Here is a 25,982-nt window from a genome sequence, read left to right on the forward strand (position 1 = left end):
CTTAAATATATCGATCTAAAATATATTGAGTGATCACTCTTGAGTCACTTTGAAGCTGATATCTCTTGGCATGTTTTAGGTAGAGATGCATTTGAGATATCCGTTAGTTGATGCCAGCCTTCTAAAATAGGCAATTCAACATGATACCCATGGAGAGAAAGCAAATGATACGTTGACAACTTGTTTTAGGTCCTTCATTGAATTAATCACTACTCTCTTTGAATTTCAGATGAGAGAGAAATCAAAATCCTCTATTCTCCTCTCTTGTCGAATTGTTAGTCATTGCTGTGGTATATATAGTTTGACAAAATCTTTCACATGTTCTCTCTTTATTTCTCTCCTTCCATGTTTGAACATATTTTTCTCTCGCCAATCCTTTGACGATATGGCATCTAAAGATTCTTGAGGTTGCCATTTGCTTTTAGGGTTATTGTGATACACAATTATTTACTGTAGCAATGGTCTGTTTTCGTCTCCTTCCATATTTGACCATGTTTTTCTTATCAATGATTTGATGATATGGTAACTTAGATTTTTGTGGTTGTCATGTGCTTTTTAGGTAGTTGTGATACTAAAATAATTACTGTAGCAATATTCATTACAGACAGGAAAGACAATTTTATTTTCTGTTGCTATTTTAATCATTTGAACTTATTGACAATGATTGTAGCTAATATGAAGAACAAATTTCCTTGTGCATCATGATAGAACTGGCTCAAATAGGCTTGTCGACTAAGGTAGCCTGTCAGTCCAACCTGCTAAACAGATAACTGAACGGGTTGGAGTATCCATAATAGTCTATAAGATACATTGAAGATGATTTCAAGGGTTTTAACTTAAAAATATAGATGCAATAAAGAAACTTTATCCTCCTTTAGTCCCATGTCAATATTGTCTATGAAGTTATTGTGAAAACTGATCCAGAATTTATAATATAAATATGAGGATTTGCATCATAGTGATATCATTACATACAAACTTAATGAACATCAATGACTTTGCAGAAGGTGATGGAGAGGGAGAAACTGAGGTTTCAGACCAGCAGGAAGGTGATACAAAGGAGTCTGCAAAGGTCTGCAAAACAATCGATACTCACAAGTTCTGTAGGGACAAAAATTACTGTACTTGACTTGATTTCTTCAACATTTATTGTGCAGAGTTCAGATCCCTCTACCACTTTGGAATCTTCTTTTGATGCACTTAATATGAAAAAATTTGATGGTAACCTTTCAGCTTTTAGGCTTGGATGCTTCTATCAAGTATTTTTCCTTGTAATTCTAAAGTTTTGAAGTTTGTATTTGGAAGACTCTTCATATTGACTGCTGAATTTGCACTTGCTTCCAATATTTTCAGTGGCTTTTACAGTAGATCCTTTGTATCATCAAACATCTGCACAATTTGATGAAGGGGGGGCCAAGGGTCTTCTTTTGAATACTCTTAGTGTTTACAACGATTGCCGTATAGTATTTGATTCTCTGGACATTCCTGGGAAAAACATGAAGTCCAGTGTAACACAAAATAATGACATTCATGAGACAGTTGATATGCGTTTCATCAAAGGTATTGCCTTCTCAATAGCCTCTTGGAGAGGCCTTTTATTTTCATTCTATTCTTTCAACTGAGCAATAAAATGACAGAAAATATTATTACATGAAACAGATAGTGTTGACCAGATGGTGTTGAGCATGCAAGCTAAAATGGAGATCTCACCAATTCTTAAAGAAATTCTTATATTGCTTGAAGATCCTTATTGGAATTCTGTAGAAGCTGTTGCATTCATGGAAAATAATGATGATACCATCCATGCTTCTCTTGATATGCAAGAAATATTTAACGGAGAAGATGTAATGGATGATGCTTTTGATGTAGATCCACAGGATTTTGAATGCAGTGACAATGTTGGTGTTGTAGAGGATAATTTGAATAACATGAGCCCAGGCTCTCATGGTTCTTTTGCTCAAGAAAAAACTGACAATGAGGTCATAATATTTCTCATAGTCCACAAATTTGATATGCCATTTCTTTTTATCTCTGTAAATAAATGGATATGCATTATTTTCAGTACATTTCAACCTCTCACTGCAATGTGTTTTATTTTCAGGCAAGATTTGGTTACGGTGAATTTATATTAGAAGATGATAAGGATTCAATGAGTGAACATACACTTGACTATTTGTTCTTAGGGATGGGGGTATTATCCAAATCAAATGCTTGGGCTGGTCCTGAGCACTGGAAGTTTCGGCGAATTAAAGGTGGATTCATCAAGCCTTTTTAATGTTCCTATGGTAGCTGTCTTAAAATTTACTTTTTTCCTTAAAAATGACTTGTTGGCTGACAAGAAGGCATGCTCTGCAGATGTGCAACAGAGATCGGATGCTCAGAGTGCACTTTCAGAAAAAGACAATAAATTAAAGAAGAAGAAAAAGGAGCCATTTTCCATTGACTTTTTGAATTGTTCTGAAACTGAAAATAATAATTTCTTTGCACCCCCTAAAACACAGCGGTCGTTACTATTGCCCCAGAATAGTGCCTCTAATAGGTCTACTCTGCCAGAAGATTGTCATTACCAGCCAGAGGAGTTTGTAAAGCTCTTCTTAATGCCGTGTGTTATGGTAAACACATCTCCTCAAATTTTGATTTCTAATTTTTCCATGCAATAACCTAATTTTGGCTTCTACTTGTATACAGTGTATCGGGAAAAAAGGAAGAAAAGTCAATGGTAATCTCTTTCACATTTGTCTTTGTGTCTGGACTTAACAACAGATCTATTTATTTCTTTTAATGGAAATATTGAGGTTTGTTATCTGTAATCTAATTTTGTAAGTTTACATTCTTAGCACACTTGAAATGTTTTATTCAATTTGTTTCAGATGATTTGCTTGAGCCTACGAACTGTTTTGAACCATCAGTTACATGGGGCAACCAAGATGGTTTTGATTCTAACTGGGATGATGCACTCGTTGATAGTGATCTTGAAGATTCAAATGTGAACATGGTTGTTCAGCCTCGCAAGGTTTGGCATCACCACGAACTTTGCTATACAAAATTTTATGTATTTTCTGTCAAGTGCTTTCTTGCTGTGCATGTTAATATGTGAAAGCCTTTGCATACTAAAAACATTAGAGGAATATGGATGAAACATCAAAGAATGTGGATATCTAATCTATATAGGTTGGTTTGTAGTCAGAAATGAGGACAAAAATCTGAGTGGAATGGTATGGGTACAACCACTTTATGTATTTTTTCTTCATTTTAAGATTGTGGCATGACAGGTTTAAGAATCATATGTTTTTCAAATCTCAACTTTTGTTGTTCAATATTTTATTATTGTTCATGCAGTTTTTGAACACATTGATTTTTGGTACATTCTTGTTTGCTATGCTTTTGCTTAGTTGAAATGGCATCTTATGTTCTATAGTGCTTTCAATTTTTTGAATTAAAATTTCCGAAATACAGAAGGGTTTGCAGGTTCCAGCAATAGAGGTTGGTGAAGATTTAGATTGGGGAGAAATAAAATTTCAAGTGGAAGGAAACAGTATGATTGTAATCGTTCCTCTTTCTGATATAATTTCACTGTTCTCAGATTTTACCATCACCATATAATATTTTATAATCTTTTTCTGTTTAGATATCCACTTTGTTATTTTTGGGTTTGCTTTATTGTTATTACTTTGTGTTCGTAAACAGCAACCTGCTTGCTTTCATAACAGTGTTCTTGGTGAGTACTTGCTTGTATGCACCCCTTCTAACTTTTTCCTATATATGCATTTAGTAGAATAGTCCTTTATGTGCCCATTTGCGTTACATATGCCACATTGTTTTTAAGAATTTTTATACTTGCAAATAATGGCGGAGGATTTTTAATCTTTCCATTGCCTTGCTGACTTGAAGTGAAGGATTATCCTTGTGGATTCATTTTCTATCCATGTTGATCATGAGAGTTTGAAAATGTCCCTTCAATATCTTTTCTCTTAGGATATGTTGTTTGTCATTTACTTGAAGAAGGCTAAAGAATCCTCAAATTGTGCAAGCCAATTGTGTTTTTTACTGTGCATCTATCTTGCATTGTTATGACCCCATCATCAATTTGTTTACCACTTTGAAGGCTTGTTGAGATGGGTCAGTGATTGATTCCTTCAGGCTGCTTTTGTCTTGTCTCCTCATGTTCTTAAGAGTGTCATAAAAGACCTTTTGTTTTCCAATTAGAGCCTACATACACTTCTCCATCTTATCAAGCTTGACCACTGGACTGGGAGAGTATAGTGACATTGGCTTCCAGTTTCAGACATTTGTCTTCACGTGAGTCTTCTATTTCTGTATGCTCACTTTTATCATTTTGCTTCATTGTATCTCTTATTTTCTGGTTCTATCTTTTTGAGCAAGTGACTCATTGGAATGGTAGGAATTCACCTTTATCTCATTTTTTTGCCAATTACTTAAAACAAAGCTTTGGTAATAATATTGTTCATATTTGTAGTTGCAGCTTCTGGATTAAATTTTGTGTATATTTTTTTGATCATCGACGTTTCGGACCACACTCCGTGATCCATCATCAGGATGATAGAGAGCATAAGGAGATAAAAATGAGTTGGTTGCAGACCTGAGCAGAATAAAAAGAAAGAAAGGTGAAGGGTGAAGGTAGAAGGTGCACGAAGTACAAGGCTAGGACAAGAGGAGATAGATGACCTAAAGGATGAACTAAAAGATAATAAACCAAAACACAAGAAGAAAGAAAATGTAATAATAAATAATATAAATACACACAAACACCCACTCGCATACAGATGAATACAAATAAGAACACAATACAATGAATAAAGAAAAGAAAAGAACTTAATAAAATCAAGAGAAAGCAAAACTGGAGAAAGATAAAAAGAAAGAACATAAACAAACACAAGAACACTACATGAGACATGAATGAAAAACAAAACATGGAAGAAAGATAGAAAGAAAAAAGAAAAAGAAATAACCTAAATAGAAACACAAAGAAACAATTATATAATATAAAACAAGTATATGTCCCCGCTTTGTGAATTTTAGGCTCTGTAAATGTGACGGGTCACTTCCTTAGAGGGAACAAGATGCTTCTTGGTTGCATCATCAAAGGAGGAGGAAGCGGCAACATACTTGACATTTTTTAAAATTTTGGAACAAGGATTACGAGATAAGATTTTATAGTTGCTAGTGTCTGAGACCCATTGTTGACACCATTGGCTCTCCCACCTACAAATTAGCATCTTTCCTTTCCAAAATTATCGCCCCCCTCATAGGGAAGTCTAACTCCATCAAGGATTCCGTCCATTTCGTTGAGTTTATCAAGGACATGAAGTTAGATAACAATGACCTCTTAGTGAGCTTTGACATTATCTCCCCTTTCACCAAGGTTCCCATTCTTGATGCTATAGATATTGTTAGACGCAAGGTTAATACCGAGATTGCTACCTTGGTGGAGTTATGGTTAAGATCTACGTTTTTCTCTTTTCAAAACATCATCTATGAATAGGTTGATGGTGTGGCTATGGGCTCCCCTCTTTCTCTTGTCAAAGCCAATCTTTACATGGAGTATTTTGAAGACATTGCCCTTTCCTCCTACCCCCTCAAACGAAAATGGTGCAAGTAGTATGTGGACGACACCAATGTGTGTTGGCCCCATGGCCTTGATAAATTGGAGGAATTCCACGCCCACCTCAATAGCATAACCCCTTGCATTTCCTTCACCAAGGAATTGGAATCTGATAACCAACTTCTGTTCCTTAATGTTTCGGTCATCAAAAAATCTAATGGCTCCTTGGGTTGTCATGTTTTCTGCAAAGTCACCCAAACTGACTTCTACCTTCACTCCTTATCGCATCACCATCCTTGTCAAAAAGTGGGGATCCTTAAAACCTTGGTTTTGAGAGCTTACCGTATTTGTGATGAAGAAAACATAAACCAAGAGTTGGCCCATCTTTGCCATATCTTTAGACTGAATGGGTATGCTAGTAGGCAAATCTCCAGAGCCCTCAACCAAGCCAAATCTTGTTCTCAATCCAAGGCCATTCCTTCCCTCCCTTCTGACATCCCTTGCATCTCTCTTCCTTATATTGCGGGGATCTCTAAAAAAATCTCCAAAATCCTCTCCAAGAAAGATGTTCGTTGTGCCTTCAAGCCCTTCTCCTTGGTTAAGAGTTGTCTTCCCCCTCTCAAAGACTCTAGGGACATTCTTTTAGAATTTGGAGTTTGCAAGGTGATTTGCTCATGTGGTATTCCTTATATAGGTGAAATGGGACACTCTTTTGGCACTAGAATCAAGGAGCATGTTGTTGACATTAGGCATGAGTGTGTCATTATGGCCCTTGCAGACAATTCTTGTTCAACTAGGCACCATATTTGTTAAGAATGTACGAAAGTCTTGTGCAAAGAGGACAACTACTTCAAGAGAAAGCTAAAGGAAGCCATTGAACTAAATAACCATCCCACTAACCTCAATCGAGATGAAGGATATGGCTTAAGTGTTTTGTGGCAACCTTTCTTGACCACCCCTTACCCCTCTTAGTGTAACCTTTTTTGCTCTCCCCCCTCTTCCTCTTCTTTTTTCTTTCTCTCTTTATTTTCTTTGTTTTATTAATTTCTTTATTTTTAAGTTATTTTTTATTTATTTAAGTTCTACTTTATATTATCTAGTTGGTGTTTTTCCTTGTTTCTTTGTTGGGGGTTTTTGTAAATGACTTTTAGTCTCTTTTAGTTTTGTACTTTCCTCCTCTTTTTTGTTTTCTAGGTTGCTATTGGTGTGTTCTTTATTTTTTGTCTTCTCTTGTTCTTTATGTATGTATATATATACATGTGTGTGTGTGTGTGTGTGTGTGTGTTTGTGTGTTTGTTTGTGTATAAATGTTTTATATTATTTAATTGTTTCTTTGTGTTTTTATTTAGGTTTTTTCTTTTTCTTTTTTCTTTCTATCTTTTTTCCATGTTTTGTTTTTCATTCATGTCTTGTGTTTATTTATGTTCTTTCTTTTTATCTTTCTCTGGTTTTGCTTTCTCTTGATTTTATTAAGTTCTTTTCTTTTCTTTTATTCTTTTTATTGTGTTCTTATTTGTATTCATTTGTGTGTTAGTAGGTGTTTGTGTGTATCTATATTATTTATTATTACTTTTTCTTTCTTTCTTATGTTTTGGTTTATTATCTTTTAGTTCTTCCTTTAAGTCATCTATCTCCTTGTTGATGTGTTTTTTAGGCACATGTGAACACAAAATAAAATACCTTAAGTATCTTATCCTCTCTTGAACAAAATCTCTCGGGTGCTGAAGATTAGCTTAAGGATCATTCGAGAAGACTCCAAGGTTCATGAATGTACGGTCACTACGTGTGGATAAGCTTTGTTGGTTGATGTGATTGTTGGTATCACAAGGGGACTTACATTAGAATGCTCGAATGCTCGATTTGCTAGAACTTGATCATCTGATATTTCAATATGGTGTTGCTTTGTCCTAGACTAACTTGAATTGAAAAAAAGGCAAAAGATGAAGGGTTGAGAGAATCTATTCCAAGGCCTAGAATGTAAGAAGATGGACGAATGATTAGGTGGAATCCTACCGAGCAAGGTCACACCATCAAATTGAACAATTTGACACAAGCTCAGCGGAATCTTCTAAGGATTTTTCAAAGATGTTCAAACCATTACCATCAACATTGATCACCATTCAAGTTAATGCATAAGCAATGGATGTATGACGATTCTAAGTTAAACTCATATCACTCCAGTTGACCATGCAAGGCACACTTACAATCAATAAGAGGCTAGTGGTATGGACTAGGCGGATTCCTCATGAATACATTCAACAAATTCCTCCATTCAATCTAATTTATTTATCATCTAACATGAAGATCCAACAAGAAACCATGCACGTTGTAAAGAAACGATACTCTTCACCATAACTTCAATGAAAATGGAGTTCATTTACAACTTAGGCAACAATTTCTGCCTTCTCCTCCTAATCTAACTTATATTCTAATTGCTATTTTATTCTCTCCTATTGCTAACTATTCGCTATTAACCTTTACAAATGAAGAGTTTGAGCTTTATATAGAGAGCTCATTTACAATGAATGGCTAGGATTGATTCTCCATCAATGGCCAAGATTTTACAATGAAACCCTAATTAGGGTTTATTACAACAAACTCTCCTTAGCCAAGGAGAAAATTACATTCAATGAACGTGGACCAATAGATATCAAGGGTAGGTACATCAGAGTTTGTGCATCCATGTATGAACTAGGTGTATTGCATCTAGGCATGCTGATGTGGACCTTTTTGACTGGAAGAATAGTGTCTGAGATGATGACTAGGACGCCACCTTTAACTTGCACCTTTGTAGACTGGATAGATCATCATGAAGGAATATTTCTTGATACTTCAACATTGTCCAGCTTCCGTGATGATGACGATGATCTTCTAACTGTCTTCTTGAATGTCTTGATCATGGAAGTGCAAGGTATAAATCTTAGTTTTGAAGTATTGATGAACTTCTGATGTTAGCATTGTCTCTCTCCTTTGGAATTCCTTCTCTTCTGACTCCCTTCATGTCATTGACGTTGTGGATCATGTCTTTGTGCAAATGAATGCATCTTGTGTGATCTTATTTCTTTCCTCATCTCCTACAAAACAAACAAGCAAGTATCAAATACACTTGATGTATAGGTTATATAATCTCTTAATTTGACATAATCTTTTATTTTGTATGATTTGCAGGTCCAATAGGTGCAGTCTTAGGGGAGATCACCCCTTGGTTTTGAGCAAATTTTGCTATCTCCTTGATGAGTTCCTTTCTTCCTTTGTGAATTTGCCGTTGTTTTGATGAAATTCACTCTAAACTTGGAGCAAGGTACATGACTCCAAAATTCGCTCTGGACCCTCTCCAAGGTACATGCTTAAAAATTCGCTCTGGATCCTCTCCAAGGTACTGTTGTGACGTTTTCACACATCGCCCCATTGCAAATGGGGACCCATGTTTTTTTTGCTCATTTTGTTCGTTTTCGCTTTGCTTTTTCTAGGGTTTTGTTAGTTTGTTAGTTGTCTGGATTTAGGGTCAAGCCTTAGGGTTCTAATTACCGTCTTTTCGGACCAAAATCCAGTCGTTTTTGAGGGCTTTTGAGTTTCCTTTTCTAGAATGCAAATTTTGAATGAAATGAATTCGCCAGAATGGTCTAATTTTCAATTGGAATGTTGATGCAGAGCTTAAATTTGTCTAAGTGTTGAAGATGAAATGTGAATTTTTGTCCAATTGAATATTTTTGACCAAATTTTGACTTTTTTGAATTTTGATCCTAGGCATTTCAAATGATTTGTTTTCGCCTTGTGAAGTGATAAAATGTGTAAAATCATGATATTTTGGCCTGTAGGAGCAAAATCGCTCCTGTCCCTCAGTGAAGGACAGGAGCTCAATCTCAAATATCTCATCATTCTTGCAGAGTCCAGACAAATTTTACGTTTGAAGTGATGGAGAACGGCGAGATCTTTCCATTGAATATAAATTGAAGATTTTCATGAGCACAGAAATGCCTCCAGGAGGAAAATCGCTCCTGTCCCTCAGTGAAGGACCGGAGCTACAATTCAAATTTCGTCTTGTCCTTGCAAGATTTTGAAAGTTTAATGATTTGAGGACGTCCGAAGGAAGATACTTTGCCAAATGAATATAATTTGATATGCAAAAACGAAGGAGAATGACCTATATTGACCATATCGCTCCTGTCCCTCTCCAAGGGACCAGGGCGAGGTACCTTGTAGCTCTCGTCCCTCTCCCAGGGACCAGAGCGATTTCCTTCATTTTGCAAAATCCAGACAAAGGTCAAGGCAAGTTTACGTTCAAAAACAAGGAAAAACATGAGATAAATGCGTTGAATATAAATTGAAGATTTTTGGGACGTCCATAACAGTGCTAATTGCCTAAATCGCTCCTGTCCCTCAGTGAAGGACCGGAGCTACAAATCCAATTTTGCTTTGTCCTTGCAAGATTTTAACGTCTTGACGATGTGAGAAGGTCCAAAGAGGTACATTTTATCAAATGAATATAACTTGAAGTGCTGTCGGGGAGATCAACAGGGTAGCAAGTCCGACTTGAGTGAGGTCCTGATCCTGAAATTTGGCTAAGTCTGGAATGCCCTGATCCTGAATTTGACTAAGTCTGGAAACTGAAAAAACCTCCAAAAACTAGATTTTGCAATATAACTCCTGGAGGTCTGAAACCACTCTCAAACATCCTGAAAGTATATATGGAATATAACTTAAAGTATAAGAAAGAAGAAACATAGAAGGAAATGTCACTTATACTTAAATGTTATATTCCATTAAAATTGTCCTGATTGAGAGTGCGAAAAGTCAAATTTCGCTCGTGTCCTTCTCCAAGGGTCCAGAGCGAAATGCGCTCGTGTCCCTCTCCAAGGAACCAAGGCGAATCGCTCGTGTCCCTCACCAAGGGACCAGAGCGAAAATGCTTAGTTGAGCCATTCCTGACCTTGTTTGGACGAATCGAGACATCAAAGGCATGGTGAAGGACGAAATGAGCATGATAGAACATCCAGACTTGATCAAAAAACAATGAAATGATGAAGTTTTGCCTAGAGGGTCAAATTCGCTCTTGTCCCTCACTGAAGGACCAGAGCGAAATTCTTCATAAGGTACGTCCTGAACAAAGATCAAGCAAATTTTATGTTCGAAGGCAAGAAAGGAGGTCAATCGAACCCGTTGAAGACAAATTGAAGATTATCAAACGTCAACAAAGGACCAAAATGCTTAAGTTCGCTCCTGTCCCTCAGGAAGGGACCAGAGCGATTTTTGTTGTAGATGATTTTCTCGCCAAATTTCAACCGATCTCAAGGCATGAATGAATGAAAGGAGGCATTGCGAATCCGTTGAATATAATTTTCGAAGGTGATGAAGTGAAATGAGGCCCACAAGAGCAAAATCGCTCCTGTCCCTCAGTCAGGGACCAGGGCGATGAGGTACGTATCTTCCCACTTTTTCATTTTTGGGCGCTAAACAAACATTTTTTAAATTTATTTAAATGCTAGAAAAAAATCGATATTTAATTAAAAGCATTTAAATAGCGCATGGTATGTATTTATTAATTATTTTTTGCCTTTGTAAAAAATCGAAATTTATTAATTAAAAATAAAGGCATTTAATAATTAATTATTAATTTAATAAAAATCAAAAGGGAGCGCTTGGGTTTATTTTGTCAAGCTCGGCCTTTATTATTTATTTAAAAATCGTTTTAATTGCTATATTTTGCAAAAAGTCGGCCTAAGGTCAATATGAAGGTGAGCGCCTATAAAGGAAGGTGTTTATTTCATTTTCACATCATCATTTATCATCTCTCATATGCAACTTGGAGAAGGCAAAAGAGGAGCGAATTTCATACAAAGGAAGGGCGAAATTATCATTCAAGAAGAGGAGCGAATTCAATCAAAGGTGGTGCGAAACTACTATCCAAAGGAGAGGCGAACTTGAAGTTTCTATTTGAGCGAAGTTGCCTAGGACGTCAAAGACATATCAAAGATGGCGAAATTGCTAACTTTAAGAGGAGATCACGTCCAAGACTTGAAGGGTGGCGAAGTTGATAAGAGGAACGGTCTTTTGAAGATCACATCAAGACTATCGAATTTTGATTTTTGCCTAGGCAAATTACTCATTTTGCATTCTAGAGTTAGCTCTCTAGTGAGGTTTGGCGATATGGATTTATTGTTTTGATTTTGATTGTTAATCGTCATAGCTTAGATTTTGAAATTTTGTTTTTCCTTAGCTCAGTCTTTTTTAGGAAATGATTAATAAAGGACTTATCATTAAGTTTCCTAAAATTGCTCTCTAATTTATGTTATGTATTGCAAAATCATGGTACTAATTTTGAAATGTTGTGTAGGCATCAAATGGAGGTCTCTTCAAGGAAAATCAAGCCGGATCCAGGACGGTCTTCGCCAGGACGGTCTTCGCCGGGACGGTCTTAGCCAGGACATGGGCGACCTCTTTCAATCCAGCGTTCCAAGGCGAGGTACATCATCTTCCTGCACATCAAGGACGCAAGGAGTTAGAACAAGGGCTCGTTGAAGAAGCAAAATAGTTCCAGATGAATTAATTAAAGCAAGCTTCTCAACAACATCAAGTTGAATATCTACCAAGTTCCAAGTGTCAAATGAGGTGGCATCCTAGTCATCATTTCTCCAATCAGTGAAGTCCATCTCAGCATGTCCAGATTCAATGTACTTAACTCATGGAAGGTGGCACAAACTCCGATGTACCTACCCCAGCTATCCATTGGTCGATTTTTCTAAAAGGGACATGTGTCCAAGCAATACAATTTTATCATTGGTCAAGCATTAAATGTTATGTAATGGTTGTAACAAACCCTAATTAGGGTTTTCATTGTAAAATCTTGGCCATTGATCTTGAATTGATCTAAGCCATCAAATTGTATTGTGGGCACTATATAAGCCCAGGCATTTCATTTTGTAAAAAAGGAGAGTTAGGGAATTTTAGATGATTAGAGAGAGTTGTAAATAGTTGGAAGAGTTAGAATATAGTTGATAGAATAGCAATTAGAGTAGAATAGGAGGACAAGGCAAGAAATTGTTGCCATTGATTGTAAACAAACTCCATTTTCATTGAAGTAATGGTGAAATATGTCGTTTTTCTTGCAATTTGCATGGTTTCTTGTTGAGTCTTCAATCTTAGATGGTAGATGATTAGATGAATGGAGGAAATGTGATTGATTGATGGTGGAATTCGTACATCCATACTACTAGCAGTTTGTTGATTGCAGACTTGCCTTGCGTAGTCAACTGGAATCATTCAGCTTAAGCTCAATTTCAATTTGTCGCCTCTTCATTGATATGCATCAACTTGGATGGTATCTATGCCTGCGGTGATGATTTGAACATCATAAAGCTCCCTTAGAAGATCGCACTAGTCTTGTGTAGATGTTCCATTGATGTCAAAACAAGATCTAGTTAGAGTTTTGTCAAAAATCAAATCATCGCTCCTACATTCTTTGTATTAGGATTAGATCCTCTCTTCGCCCTCTATCCTTTTTCCATTTTTTTAATCTAAGTTAGTAAGAGCCTGTGTCCAGCAAAGCAGATCGGAAGTTCAATGTAAGTCCCCTTGTGATTCCAGCAAATCACATCATACCACTGGAGCTTGTCCACACGTGGAGACCCCACTAAAAGAACCTTGGAGTCTACCTAACTGATCCTTTACGCGAATCTTCAGCAGTTAGAGACTATTTTCTCAAGAGAGGATAAGATGCCTTTAGGTATTTTATTCTGTGTATGATTGTGTACAAAATACACGTCAACAGGTACACACTCCAAGATTCGCTCTAGGACCTTGGCAAGGTACACACTTTCAAAAAATTCAATCAAGGACCTTGGTAGGGTACGTGCTTTCAAAAAAATTCGCTCAAGGACCTTGGCAAGGTACATATCTTCATGAAAAGTTCGCTCTCAATCCTTAGCAAGGACAGGGTCCAAGGTAAGAAATTTGCTCCATGTCCTTTGCAAGGACAAGGTCCAAGGTGAGAAATTCGCTCCATGTCCTTAGCGAGGACAAGAAAAAGTTCGCTCTAGGACCTTTGGAAGGACGGACAAAACTCAGAATTCGCTCTAGGACCTTTGGAAGGACAAAACTCAAAATTCGCTCGAGGACCTTTGGAAGGATGGACAAAACTCAAAATTAGCTCTAGGACCTTTGGAAGGACAAAACTCAAAATTCGCTCTAGGACCTTTGAAAGGTACATGAAAAAGTTCGCTCTAGGACCTTAGCAAGGTACATGAAAAAGTTCGCTCTAGGACCTTAGCAAGGATAAGAAAAAGTATGCTCTAGGACCTTAGCAAGGACATGAAAAAGTTCGCTCTAGGACCTTAGCGAGGACATGGTCCAATTTCTTCCTCTTTCTTCTACCTCATTGATTTGAGCCTTAAGTTTTCCAATCGTTCCACATGAAAGCATCATCAATTTGACCTTTGAGAGCACCTATGGAGGAAATTCGTTCTAAGACCTTTGTGAGGTACATCACTTGGTGAAGAAATTCGTTCTAAGACGTTTGTGAGGTACATGACTTGATAAAATTTCGCTCTTGATCTTTTGGAAGGTACATGCCCTTGGTGAAATTTTTGCTCTTGGACCTCAACAAGGTACATAATTTGGAAAGTTCGCTCTCAAGCCTCTGCAAGGTACATGATTTCTCAAATTTGCTCTTGACCCTTGGCAAGGTACGAGAGCTAAATGCAAAAAATCGCTCTGGGACCTCTCCAAGGATATTCTCTCTAGGACTGCTCCAAGGACATTTGCTCTAGGACTGCTCCAAGGACATTCGCTCTAGGACTGTTTCAAGGACATGAAACAAGTTCGCTCTAGGACCTTAGCAAGGACATGGAACAAGTTTTCTCTATGTCCTTAGCAAGGTACGGGGTTCTATGTGAAATTCAAGGAGGACACAATTCATTCGACCAAGGTTTACTCTTGCCACTAGAAATATGATCAGATAACACAAGAAACCTAGGCATGATCCAAGGGGTTCTGGATCTACTTTCATGCTCACAACCGACTGTCTTCACTCCACCCTAAGGAGACCAACCTGACTTGATGACCCTCTAGCTACCTGAGAAACTCTATTCCTTCAATGCAAAGATTAATAGAAAAGACTCTAACACAACCAAGAGAGCAAAAGGTGGGGGTCCCCATCTACAATGGGGCAATGTGTGAATACCTCACAACACTCCTCTTGTCCTAGCCTTGTACTTTGTGCACCTTCTACCTTCACCCTTCCTGTTTCTTTCTTTATATTCTGCTCAGGTCTGCAACCAACTCATTTTTATCTCCTTATGCTCTCTATCATCCTAATGATGGATCACGGAGTGTGATCTGAAACGTTGATGATCAAAAAAATATACACACAATCTAATCCAGAAGCTACAACTACAATATTTCATGGACTGTGGAAATATTCTCTCATTAATTGTTCATTATTGTCCATCTGATTCAAATGATTACTTCACTAACACTTACACAGTTTATTAGTGAAATGAAATGAAGATTGTTTTACTAAGTGCCATGTTCAAGGAATCTGTTTTTCCATAATGATGTGATTAATTGCTGTTTTGTTGGAAATGAAACAAGAAGGAAACATTGACAAATAAATTGTTTCAAGAAAAAAAAGGGTAAACTGAAAGATAAAGATTTTTTTTTCCTCGAAGAATTAGCATATAGGTGGGCAAAAACAAAAATTTCAAAAAACACACAATAAGGAGGAAAACCTACTGCTTTTTATATTTAAAGGTATTTTTATAGTATAGAGATATAGAAAGCAAATAAAAATGAGAGTTCACCACATGAATTTTGGAATATAGAATCTAGATATTTCATTAATGGTCATATCACTGGTTACATTGCATTGTATGGTGCATACTCAACAACGGTCAAATGATAAATAGATACTAAATGTTTTCAAATTTTCAATTCCAATCTGCTTTGTACAAAGTCAACCTACAAGTTAAGTACAAAGGTTCAAAAAAACATATGTAACCAGTGACTTGATACTGCAAAGAGAGCTGCACTAGAGGGCTGTATGTCCTAATGATGAAGCTCCAGGGTCAGAACCTCTTCCGCACTATCAATGTTGGCCTCCCTAAGGATATCTAAATCATTGGGATCGGGTGGATGGAAAGAATGTTAGATAGCAAAGGAGCACTTCTGAAAATTTATTCCTTTCCACAAAAAATAACAAGTGGTTAGTGGATAACAATCCGGGTAGAAAGAAAAGGAAATGTTGGAGTGTTAAGAGGTGCTGCGTAGAATGCCTCAAACAAATTAGTCTTTGGACAACCAACAAACCAAACAACCTGTTAGTCAAGGCTATTGAGGGTTTTGCTATCTTGTGAAATACTAGCATTTAAGTCATTGAGGTTGAAAATAGCTACCTTGCAAACAAATGTGAAAACAATTTTTTGCAGACGAGCACAAGAACTGAAAACCGTTTCATGATGAAAAAATTACCCAAAAATTGTTTAAACTTGTAATGGATTGTGATTTTTTGGAATTTTTTTTTTGAAAAATCACGAGGGCCAATTTCTTGAAAAAAATGTGATTATTGCAGGTTAAAAATTGCTAACAATGGCAGTTTGTGAGTACTCACAGTTTTTCACAATTTATGCTTGTATGACCATAACACATGGAGTTATCTGCAGAAACACATTTTGAATTAAACTGCTGCTAAAAAATGAGTCACGCCTCTTCTTGAAATCAGCAATTAGAAATTACAAGAAATTAGCTTAACTATGGAGTATCGTGGGATCCTACAATGACTGTAATCTTTGTATAAAAACCACTCTAATAGAATTACAAATTTTTATACACAATCCATAGAATGATTTTTACGGGTCTAGATGCTATCAACATATCCAAACATACATATCTATGCATACATTTTCTTAGCAAACCATCACAACACACCCTAGAAATGTGAAACACACCATTTATGCATTTGAACTGATTGGATTTCTATTCTATTTTGATGAATTTGTTCTTGCATGAATTTGTCATAATCTGTATTTGCTAGTGTTGACGTGTATTTTGTACACTATCAAACACAGAATAAAATACCTAAAGGTACCTTATCCTCTCTTGAGTAAAGCCTCTGATTGCTGAAGATATCGCGAAAAAGGATCAATCAGGATGACTTCAAGGTTCTTGTATGTAGGGTCTCTACGTGTGGATAAGCTCTTTGTGGTATGATGTGATTTGCTGGAATCACAAGGGGACTTACATTTGATGCCTGAACTTTTGATTTGCTTTGAATATTGCTGGAACACAGGATTTTCAGTAGCTTAGATTTGAAAAAAGGAAAAAAAGACGAGGGCGAGGAGAGGATCTAATCCTAACACTAAGAATGTAAGAGCAATGAATGATCTTTGATGAAATTCTAACTAAGTCTTGTTTTGACATCATAGGAACATCTCCACAAGGTTAGTGCGATCTTCGAAGGAAAGCTTTATGATGTTCAAATCATCACTGCAGGCATAGACACCATCAGGTTGATGCATATCGATGAAGAAGCGACAATTGAAGTTAAGCTTAAGCTGAATGATTCCAGTTGACTACGCAAGGCAAGTCTGCAATCAACAAACTGCTAGTAGTATGGATATACGAATTTCACCATCAATCAAGCACATTTCTTCCACTCATCTAATCATAAAATCAAACATGAGAAGTATAAAGACCATGCAAATTGTCGAATCGACCCATAAATTTCAGCATTTCTTCAATGAAGTTACAAGTCTTTTACAACAACATCTTGGCAACAATCTTTGCCTTCTCTCTCTACTCTACTCTAATTGCTATTCTCTCTCTATCTTCTAACTGCTTCCAACTATTCCTATTCTAACTATTCCTAATTATTGCTAATTACCTTTACAAAATGAAATGCCAGGGCTTATATAGTGCCCTCAATACAATTCGATGGCTTAGATCAATTCGAGATCAATGGCCAAGATTTTACAATGAAAACCCTAATTAGGGTTTGTTACAACCATTACATAACATTTAATGCTTGACCAATGATAAAATTGTATTGCTTGGACACATGTCCTCTCTAGAAAATTCGACCAATGAATAGCCGGGGTAGGTACATAGAAGTTTGTGCCACCTTCCATGAGTTAGGTACATTGAATCTGGAAATGCTGAGGTGGACCACACTGACTGGATGAGCGATGACTGGGATGCCACCTTGTCTGACACTTGTAACTTGGTAGATATTCAACTTAATGTTGTTGAGAAGCTAGCTTTAATTAATTCATCTGGAACTATTGGCTTCCTCAACGAACCCTTCTTCTAACTTCTTGTGTCCTTGATTTGCAGGATGATGATGTACCTCGCCTTGGAATGCTGGATTGGAAGAGGTCACCCTTGATGACGATAGTCCAAAGAAGGCCGTCCTTGTCGATGCTAGGCTGGATCGAAGAAGGTCGTCCTTGTCCTTGCTTGATCGTCCTTGAGGAGAGTCTTCCGACTTGTAGATCTTTCGAGCTTGGAGTCGCCATCTTGATACCTACACAACATTTCAAAATTAGTAATATATCTTGAAATCTAAAAATTAAACTTTAAAAGGAAGATTCAAGATTTTAATTTAGGAAACCTCATGATAAATCTTGAGTTATCATTTCCTAATTTAGGATTTTCAAAGCAAAATTTAAATCTTCAAAAATGGTGCCAAGGTGATTACGCCATACCTCCACTTGGGAATTAATTCTAAAAAATGATGCAAAAATAGGAGAATTCGCTAGGCAAAATGTAGATCAAGACTCCCTTTAGCAAAATGCGCCCCCTTTAGCTTGGAAAAGAACTCCATCTTCCACTAGCTTCTTCAAGATCTGGAAATTCGCCTTCAAATACCTTCAAAACATCTGGAATTTATCCTCCAATCTAGCAAGAAATACGCCTCTCCAATAGCCTTCAAGATGAATTTCGCCCTTCTTAGTCCCCACTCCTGGTAGAAATTCGCTCCTCAAATTGCTCTTCCAAATCGCACTTGAAATGATGAGTGAATGATTTGAATAATGAAAAACATGCCTCAAATATATAGAGCGCTCACCATTTTATTTCCATGGGCCGACTTGGAAAAATAGGCCAAAAGATAAATAAAAATTAATAAAAGAAGAGGCTGACTTGATAAAAACATTAAATAATACCCCAAGCGCTCCAATTTTATTTTATTTTTTAAAATAATAATAATTAATTTTAAATGCCTTTATAATTAAAAAATTCGATTTTTTTAGGCTCAAAATTAATTATTAAATACCATGCGCTTTTATTAAATGCCAAAAATATTTCAAGGTTTTATCGAATCTGGCATTTAATGTAATTTGAAGGATATTTGGCGCCCAATCATGAAAAATAATGGCTATTAACAAGATCGCTCTGGTCCCTTGGTGAGGGACAGGAGCGATCTCATTCTAGACCTCACACTTCTTTTTTTTTTACGTCCAAGACCTCATTTTTGACGTCCAAGATGGCATTTTTACTTAGAATTTCGAGTTCAATTTATTCGATCTTTGAAATGAGTGCACTTTAAAGCATTTTCGCCCTGGTCCCTTGGTGAGGGACAGGAGCTATTTTGCAAATCCAAGCTTATCCGTCCTTTGTTAGCCTTCCAAATTATATTCAATGGATAAATCATGTTTTCCTTGGTCTCTTCAAATCATAAAATTGTCTTGATCCTGCAAGAACAGTGCAAATTTGAAATTCAAGCTCCGGTCCTTCAGTGAGGGACGGGAGCACTTTTGCAATTACAAGCCAATTCGTCCTTTGCTAGCTTCGAAAATTATCTTCAAGGGATCGATTGCGTCTTCCTTCACCCACCTCAAACGTAAAACTTGTTTTTCTCTTGCCTGAATCTTGTCTTGAGGGAAAATCGCTCTGGTCCCTTGGAGAGGGACAGGAGCGCCCTAGCCAGTCACCTTGGTCCCTTGGAGAGGGACAGGGGCGAACTTGTTACTTAGGCCGATTTTCTTCATTGTGACGTACTTAAGTTATATTCAACGGGCAAAACATACTTCCCTTGACCTCCTCAAATCGCGAAACCACTTAAATCTTGCAAGGATAATGCGAAATTGGAATTCAAGCTCCGGTCCTTCAGTGAGGGACAGGAGCGATTTTTGCTCTCAGGGCCAAATCTTTTTACTTTTCACTTCAAATTTCCTTCGCTGAGGAAAATATCATCTCTTTACACGCCATGAATAAAAGTTCGAGTCCAAACAAGGTCTAAAAATGTGTATATGAATAAAATCGCTCTGGTCCCTTGGTGAGGGACAGGAGCGAATTTACCTTTCTAGACAAATATTCCATCATTTCATCGTCCTTAATCAAGTCTGGATGCTCTATCACGTTCATTTTGTCCTCCATCATGCCTTTGATGTCTCAATTTGTCCAAACAAGGTCAGGAATGACTCCACTAAGCTTTTTCACTCTGGACCCTTGGTGAGGGACATGAGCGATTCGCCTTGGACCCTTGGAGAGGGACATGAGCGTTTTTCGCTCTGGATCCTCAGTGAAGGTCAGGAGCGAAATTTGACTTTTCGAACTCTCTATCAGGACAATTTTAATGGAATATAACATTTAAGTATAAGTGACATTTCTTATACTTTAAGTTATATTCCATATATACTTTCAGGATGTTTGAGAGTGGTTTCAGACCTCCAGGAGTTATATTGCAAAATCTAGTTTTTTGAGGCTTTTTAGTTTCCAGACTTAGTCAAATTCAGGATCAGGACATTCCAGACTTAGCCAAATTTCAGGATCAAGACTTTCAAACTTAGCCCAAATTTCAGGACATTCCAGACTTAGCCAAATTTCAGAATCAAGACATCACTCAAGCTGGACTTGCTTATCCATGTGATCACCTGGGCGACACTCAAAATGCAAAGGCTAGCTAACAAAACCCTAAAAGACCAAAAAAAACAAACCCTAAAAAGCAAAAAAAGCAAGGGTCCCCATTTGCAATGGGGCGATGTGTGAAAACGTCACAACATCTAGCGCCACCTTGAATAAATGTTCCTGAAACATTTCAGAGATAAAGACTCAATCGACACCTAGAACCTCCGGAAAATTCAACCTAGCTCATCAGGAGATTAGAAAATGTACTCAAAGTGGAAGGAGACTCTTTAACCAAATCCAGACACTTAGTCTTTGATTACCCAGGTGTGTGCAAGTGTATTCATTCCTCTCGACAAGACAATTATAACCTTCAGGTTCCCCTGTGATTAGCTACGTAGTTTATCTGAACTTCAAAAGCATCTTGGATAGAGCCTCGCTGCCAGTCAGACGTCCATAGTCCCGACGAGGTTATCGCCGCAAGCTCACGAACATTGCTCCATTGCCAGCCAGGCGTCTATAGCCCCGATGGAGTTACTCGCATATTCCCCTTAGCCAATTTTGATATTTCATTTCATTTCTTTTTTTTTTTTTTTTTTTTTTTCTGATATTGCTTTTTCACTCCGTCAATTCCTTTGGCTCGTAAGCAGTGAAGCTTACTAGGGTTTGAGGATTGCGGTGGCGCTGAAGCCAGATTTTAGATTTTTCACCAATCACAGCTTTGCCTGAAAACCATAATGACTCGGAGTCTATTAATGTGTGAAGATATAGTAATCAACAGATGTCGGCATCAAGACACAGAAAATGATTCCCTTCCAAGTCAAATACAGGTCCTGATCAGATGATAAAGCTAAAGAGGAACAACCTCGGATTCCAAGCACTTCATGAATAGATATCTAAGAAATGAGTCTAACATAAGACCCAGGATATTGCCAGTGTGCGGGCAACAACACAAACGCCTTTCTCACAAAATGGAGGCTCCCACTCAAGACACCTAAACTAAAGCAAACCGACCGACAAACCGACTCAAAACAAACTAAACTAAAACGCACACCAAAGCAAACTATCTAAAGAAAGCAAACAACTAAACTACCCGAGCCACACTAGATCATGAGTCAAATGACTCAAGGCAAATTAAGAACAAGGCTCAAAAGACCTCTAATCTAAAAACACGAAAAGAAAACCTATTCTAAACCTATATACAAGAGTCCTAGACTCGACACGACTCAAAGAAGCAAAATATATACATGACTTTACATGATTTCTCAGGTTGTGTAACAGGAGCATGGCAAACATGATGGTTCTCAGTCGGGCAAATTCATCCTTAAACACAACAAGACAAACTCTCACCATGCATTTCTCATACTCAAGCAAGTTTTCACTCAAAATGATCAACTGAGGTAATTCGTTAGGACCATGATCAATCCAGATACAAGTTGTTTTCCCAAAATCCCCATAATCAAAATCATAATAACTTTCAAAGCTAGGATTAAGGAAAAAGACAACCTGGCATATTTCAGGCTCAGACGGAATTGTATTGTTGGAAGTGAAGTCACCAGCTCCTTCAGGAGGTCGCCATTGATGATGAACTATTCCACGAGCATCCACAACATGTTGATCTTGATTTGGAAATTCCTCTTGAAACAAGCTCAGCGCCCCTTCGAATAGCTCAAGATTCTCTATTTTCACTGAGGTATCTTGCATAAACCAGGCATCTTCATGAAATTTTGTTAGCATATCTTCAAAAATGAGAGTCTCCTTGATGAATTGAGCTTCAAACATCTCCTCTAGTGGATCAAAGATAATCTCAGGTGATGTCTCGTCTTCAAGTATAGTCTCAGGAGGTCGGAGCTGATGATGGATCACATCACTCACAGTAACTTGCTTATCTAGAAAAAAATTTGGTAGTGATTCCATTTGCGTTTCCTCTACAAGATCCTTTAATGCTTCCTCAAATAGCATAATGGTGATGAAATCTTCAAGCGCCCCTTTGAATTGTTCCTCATATTTGGGCTCACTTATGATGATCTGTGATTCTCCATTCAATATCTCAACTTGATTGTCTTCTTCAATGAGGCCATTTGAAAACTCTTGCAATTCAATCTCAAAGATCTCCTTTTGTAGCATAAACGAGAATTCTTCAAGGGATAGATCTTCCTTTGTCAATGTTTGAGTATTCTCAACCGATTCTTCAACTTTTGTTTCATGGTATTCTTTTTCAGGTGCAAGGCATGGCGAGCTATCCACTATAATACATTGTTCCTCAGGTACATTTGTATCGTCAACGTACAATTGATCCTTCTCACATTCAGATGCTGGAGCAATGTCTTGTTCATAGGTTCTCCTAAATTCAACTGCGAGATGAGCACCCCAAGATTTGTTCATAATGCATTCTTCCTCAGACAAAGTTGGCATTCCAAACTGGTTTCTGACTTGATTGATAGCCATTTCACATACGGAGCAAGTAAATTCAGAGTGAGGTGAGTTGTGAATTCTACACCACAATGGTAGCAATATGTTTTCAAGACGCATTTCACCATCCAAAATGAGTTGACTCTCGATCATCCACATGAAGCTTAGAAGAGGATCTTTGGTTTCTGGGACACTGAAATTGTTTTCTTCCGTTTCTGGCCTAGGGACATCCCAAAAGAAGATTTTTCCTTGCGCTGCCGATTCCATCCTTGATAAGTACTTCAAGCAATGCATCTCATCATGTTCCTCTGTCTCGTGAACTTGACACTGCCCTGGTCTTGCAAACTCGGACAATCTTTGTGGATAAAGTTGTGTATCTAATCTCCACCAAAGTTCAGGAAAATCAACTTGTTGCTCCTCGTGAAACTGTTGCCGCTCCATTGAGAAATCCTTTCTTTTTTTGATTTTTCACTTTTTTATTTTTATTTTCTATTTTTCACTTTTTTTGGATTTTCTGGAATAAGAGTGTAAGAACCCTTACTAACTTTGCCCTTAAATCATTGATTTCTACCCTTGGGAATTTTGTCAAACACTTGTCTTGCAAAGTCTGTACTTGCTGTTATGAGTTTTCTGTTTGTATTGTTTGGGTCTTGTACACTGCAATTAATGTTTTGAATGCCTCTAACCATGAAAGATTGACTAACAATGTCATAGAAATGATATGCCAATTGATTTTGATGCATATAAGTAACTAAATAACAACTACAGCTGCTTGACAAATCATCAAACACTTGGCATGCAAACTAGAAATTATGTGGTAGCAGCATAATGAAGTTTTTATTAGTTATTCTCACACCAAATAGTTACAAAGGTATAACATGTAATTTCCAAAACTTATGACAGCAAAATTAGAGAACCTGATATGTAAAATGCTTGCTGCAAATGATGGTCTCCACTCTTCAATGGACTGCCAATTAAACACGTTCCTGCTGTAGCTACGAATAATTTGCCAATTAAATGCCTGATTTCTTAGTACTGTAGCACGTCACTATTCACGCCACTGTAGCGTTTCACTATTCACGGATTATTGTAGCGCGAGTACTGTAGCGTCTACTGTAGCGCGCGTACTGTAGCAGCAATTGTATCTTGAAATGATTGCTTCAATTCTGATTTTTAATGGCTGCCAAATGAAACTGTAGGTCTGCAATTGATATATATTCGAAAATCTGCATACCCTAGATGTCTTCCCTTCTTTTTAAAGCCCAAATAGAACTCCAGAATGAAGCTCTCCTGAAATGCCAAATTCAGTGGATATTTCACCACCTCAAATGGTTGCAACACTGAAGAATTGTCGCTCTCCAATGGCTGACTGAATCAGAAACCCTTGGCTTCTTCTCCCAAGTTCATAACAAACAAATATCAATTCTCTGGATGGATGATATAAAATGAGCTCTTAAGTCCCTTTTTATTCTTTCTTATGAGAGCTCGAACACTTTCTTGGCCAATGTGGGATTAAAGACATATTCACACATTATAATATTAAAGTGACTTTATTATTATAAAGCTACTTTATAACTTTATAATAACATTAAAATATTTAAATAAATCACTTAAGTCACTTTTAATTAAATTAATTAAATATAAAGTCACCTTTTTTTATTTCATTTTATTTAATGACTTAATAAGAAATTAATTTAATCAATTTCTCCTTATTTCTCCACTTAGCCTTCGGAGAATGTAAAGGCCAAGAACTCCACTGAGATGCTAAAAAGGTGGGGACATTACAAAGAGAGATCTTGAATATCTCAGATTCAACTTGAATGTTCAACTGGTTCCAGCTTGATTCCTTGTTTTCGCAAGTCCAACTGACGATCCAACGATCACCTTCCGTCGAGTGTTTGAGAAAAAGCTTTCCACTGATCTTCCTTGGATTCAAAAGGAGATCTTTGAGATTGAATTGCAGGAGTAATCTCAAGAGCTTTTGTCCCTCCACGCTCGACAGAATTGGCGCTAGAAGGAGGGCCTGATCGCGATGAATGCCTAACACCTGAAAATCCAGATTCTATCAATTCATAATTTACAAGGAGCAATCTTAAAGACTTTTTCTACCCTCCTCCCGCGCACAATAGAATTGGCGCTAGAAGGAGGGCAGTACTATCATGCCTCGATCATTATCAAGCTGTTCATAGATAATCATATTCGCAAGGAGTTGTGCAGGACTTTTGTCCCTCCTCCTGCACTCAACAGAATTGGCGCTAGAAGGAGGGCATAATTGCGATATATGTTTGAACAACTGATCCTATCAATCTGCAAGGAGTTACCCAGGACTTTTGTCCCTCCTCCCGCGCACAACAGCTAGGGATCAAATTCCTCACATGGTGACATTGCTTGTACGGAAAAAGGTTGACATGGTGTATGATTGGATTTCTATAATGAATTTGTCTTTGTTGAAATGAATGAGACACATGCCAAGTATGCACTTGGTATAATGCCATCTCACTCACCTTTGTCCAGATATAGGATGGCAAATTTCGCTGGTAGTGGATGAATATTTGTGAGTGACATATTTGGAGATAACATTTTGTCTAGACATTCCTTAGATTCTTTGTTGTGGTCTGATTCTTTCTATAAGTATGAATATAGCATTTCATGTTTCCTTTGGATTGCCGAGTTCGAATAGAATAGTCAGTTTTGAGTGTCACACATTTGTTTGATGGATTGTGACTTTGATTTCATTATTTTTCAATCAATGACACTCTTGTCATTTCTTGTAGGGTAACCCACTCCCTATGATAGTGATTCACGTCAAAAGCTAATTACAGATCAAAGATTAAAAATATGATGGTAACACTTGCAAATCTGATTAACTTTCATTTGCTAAACCTTGAGATTCTGGTTTTCATTTCACCATGAAATAAAAAAAATTGTGTATTCGATATGATGATGCACATGCTTTGCATCTCACAGATTGAAAAGAAATGAAAAATTAACTGAGATGCTAAAATGCTACAAGTTGGAAATATGAAATTTCATGTTTATTAGAAGTAGGAAATTTTTCTGTTGAGCATTCTTTTGTAAATTGAGTGGTAGAAAGAATCTGACAAAGAAAGATGTCGAGAATAGAATATTTGAGCTGTATCTAGTGCTATAATTTTGTATAATGTAAGTGCTT

At 37.2% G+C, this 25,982-nt stretch overlaps 1 protein-coding gene across 3 annotated transcripts in view; it reads left to right on the plus strand.

Annotated features, from left to right (window-relative positions):
• The window catches only part of LOC131070465 (condensin complex subunit 2), a 57,470-nt gene that overhangs the window by 14,951 nt on the left and 16,537 nt on the right, over window positions 1-25,982 (plus strand). The window contains exons 4-12 of one of the 3 annotated variants that reach the window (XM_058006029.2): window positions 1,005-1,072; window positions 1,158-1,221; window positions 1,354-1,560; window positions 1,660-1,979; window positions 2,102-2,252; window positions 2,356-2,612; window positions 2,689-2,719; window positions 2,871-3,013; window positions 25,585-25,656. In XM_058006029.2, the coding sequence (XP_057862012.2) occupies window positions 1,005-1,072; window positions 1,158-1,221; window positions 1,354-1,560; window positions 1,660-1,979; window positions 2,102-2,252; window positions 2,356-2,612; window positions 2,689-2,719; window positions 2,871-3,013; window positions 25,585-25,626 (1,283 nt within the window). In that variant the 3' untranslated portion in view covers window positions 25,627-25,656. Of the gene's footprint in view, window positions 1-1,004; window positions 1,073-1,157; window positions 1,222-1,353; window positions 1,561-1,659; window positions 1,980-2,101; window positions 2,253-2,355; window positions 2,613-2,688; window positions 2,720-2,870; window positions 3,014-25,584; window positions 25,657-25,982 lie in introns of those variants that run through there. The other 2 variants (XM_058006028.2, XM_058006027.2) reach the window with 2 other exon arrangements.

The sequence above is a fragment of the Cryptomeria japonica genome, chromosome 3 (assembly GCF_030272615.1).
Source record: "Cryptomeria japonica chromosome 3, Sugi_1.0, whole genome shotgun sequence".
NCBI lineage: Eukaryota > Viridiplantae > Streptophyta > Pinopsida > Cupressales > Cupressaceae > Cryptomeria > Cryptomeria japonica.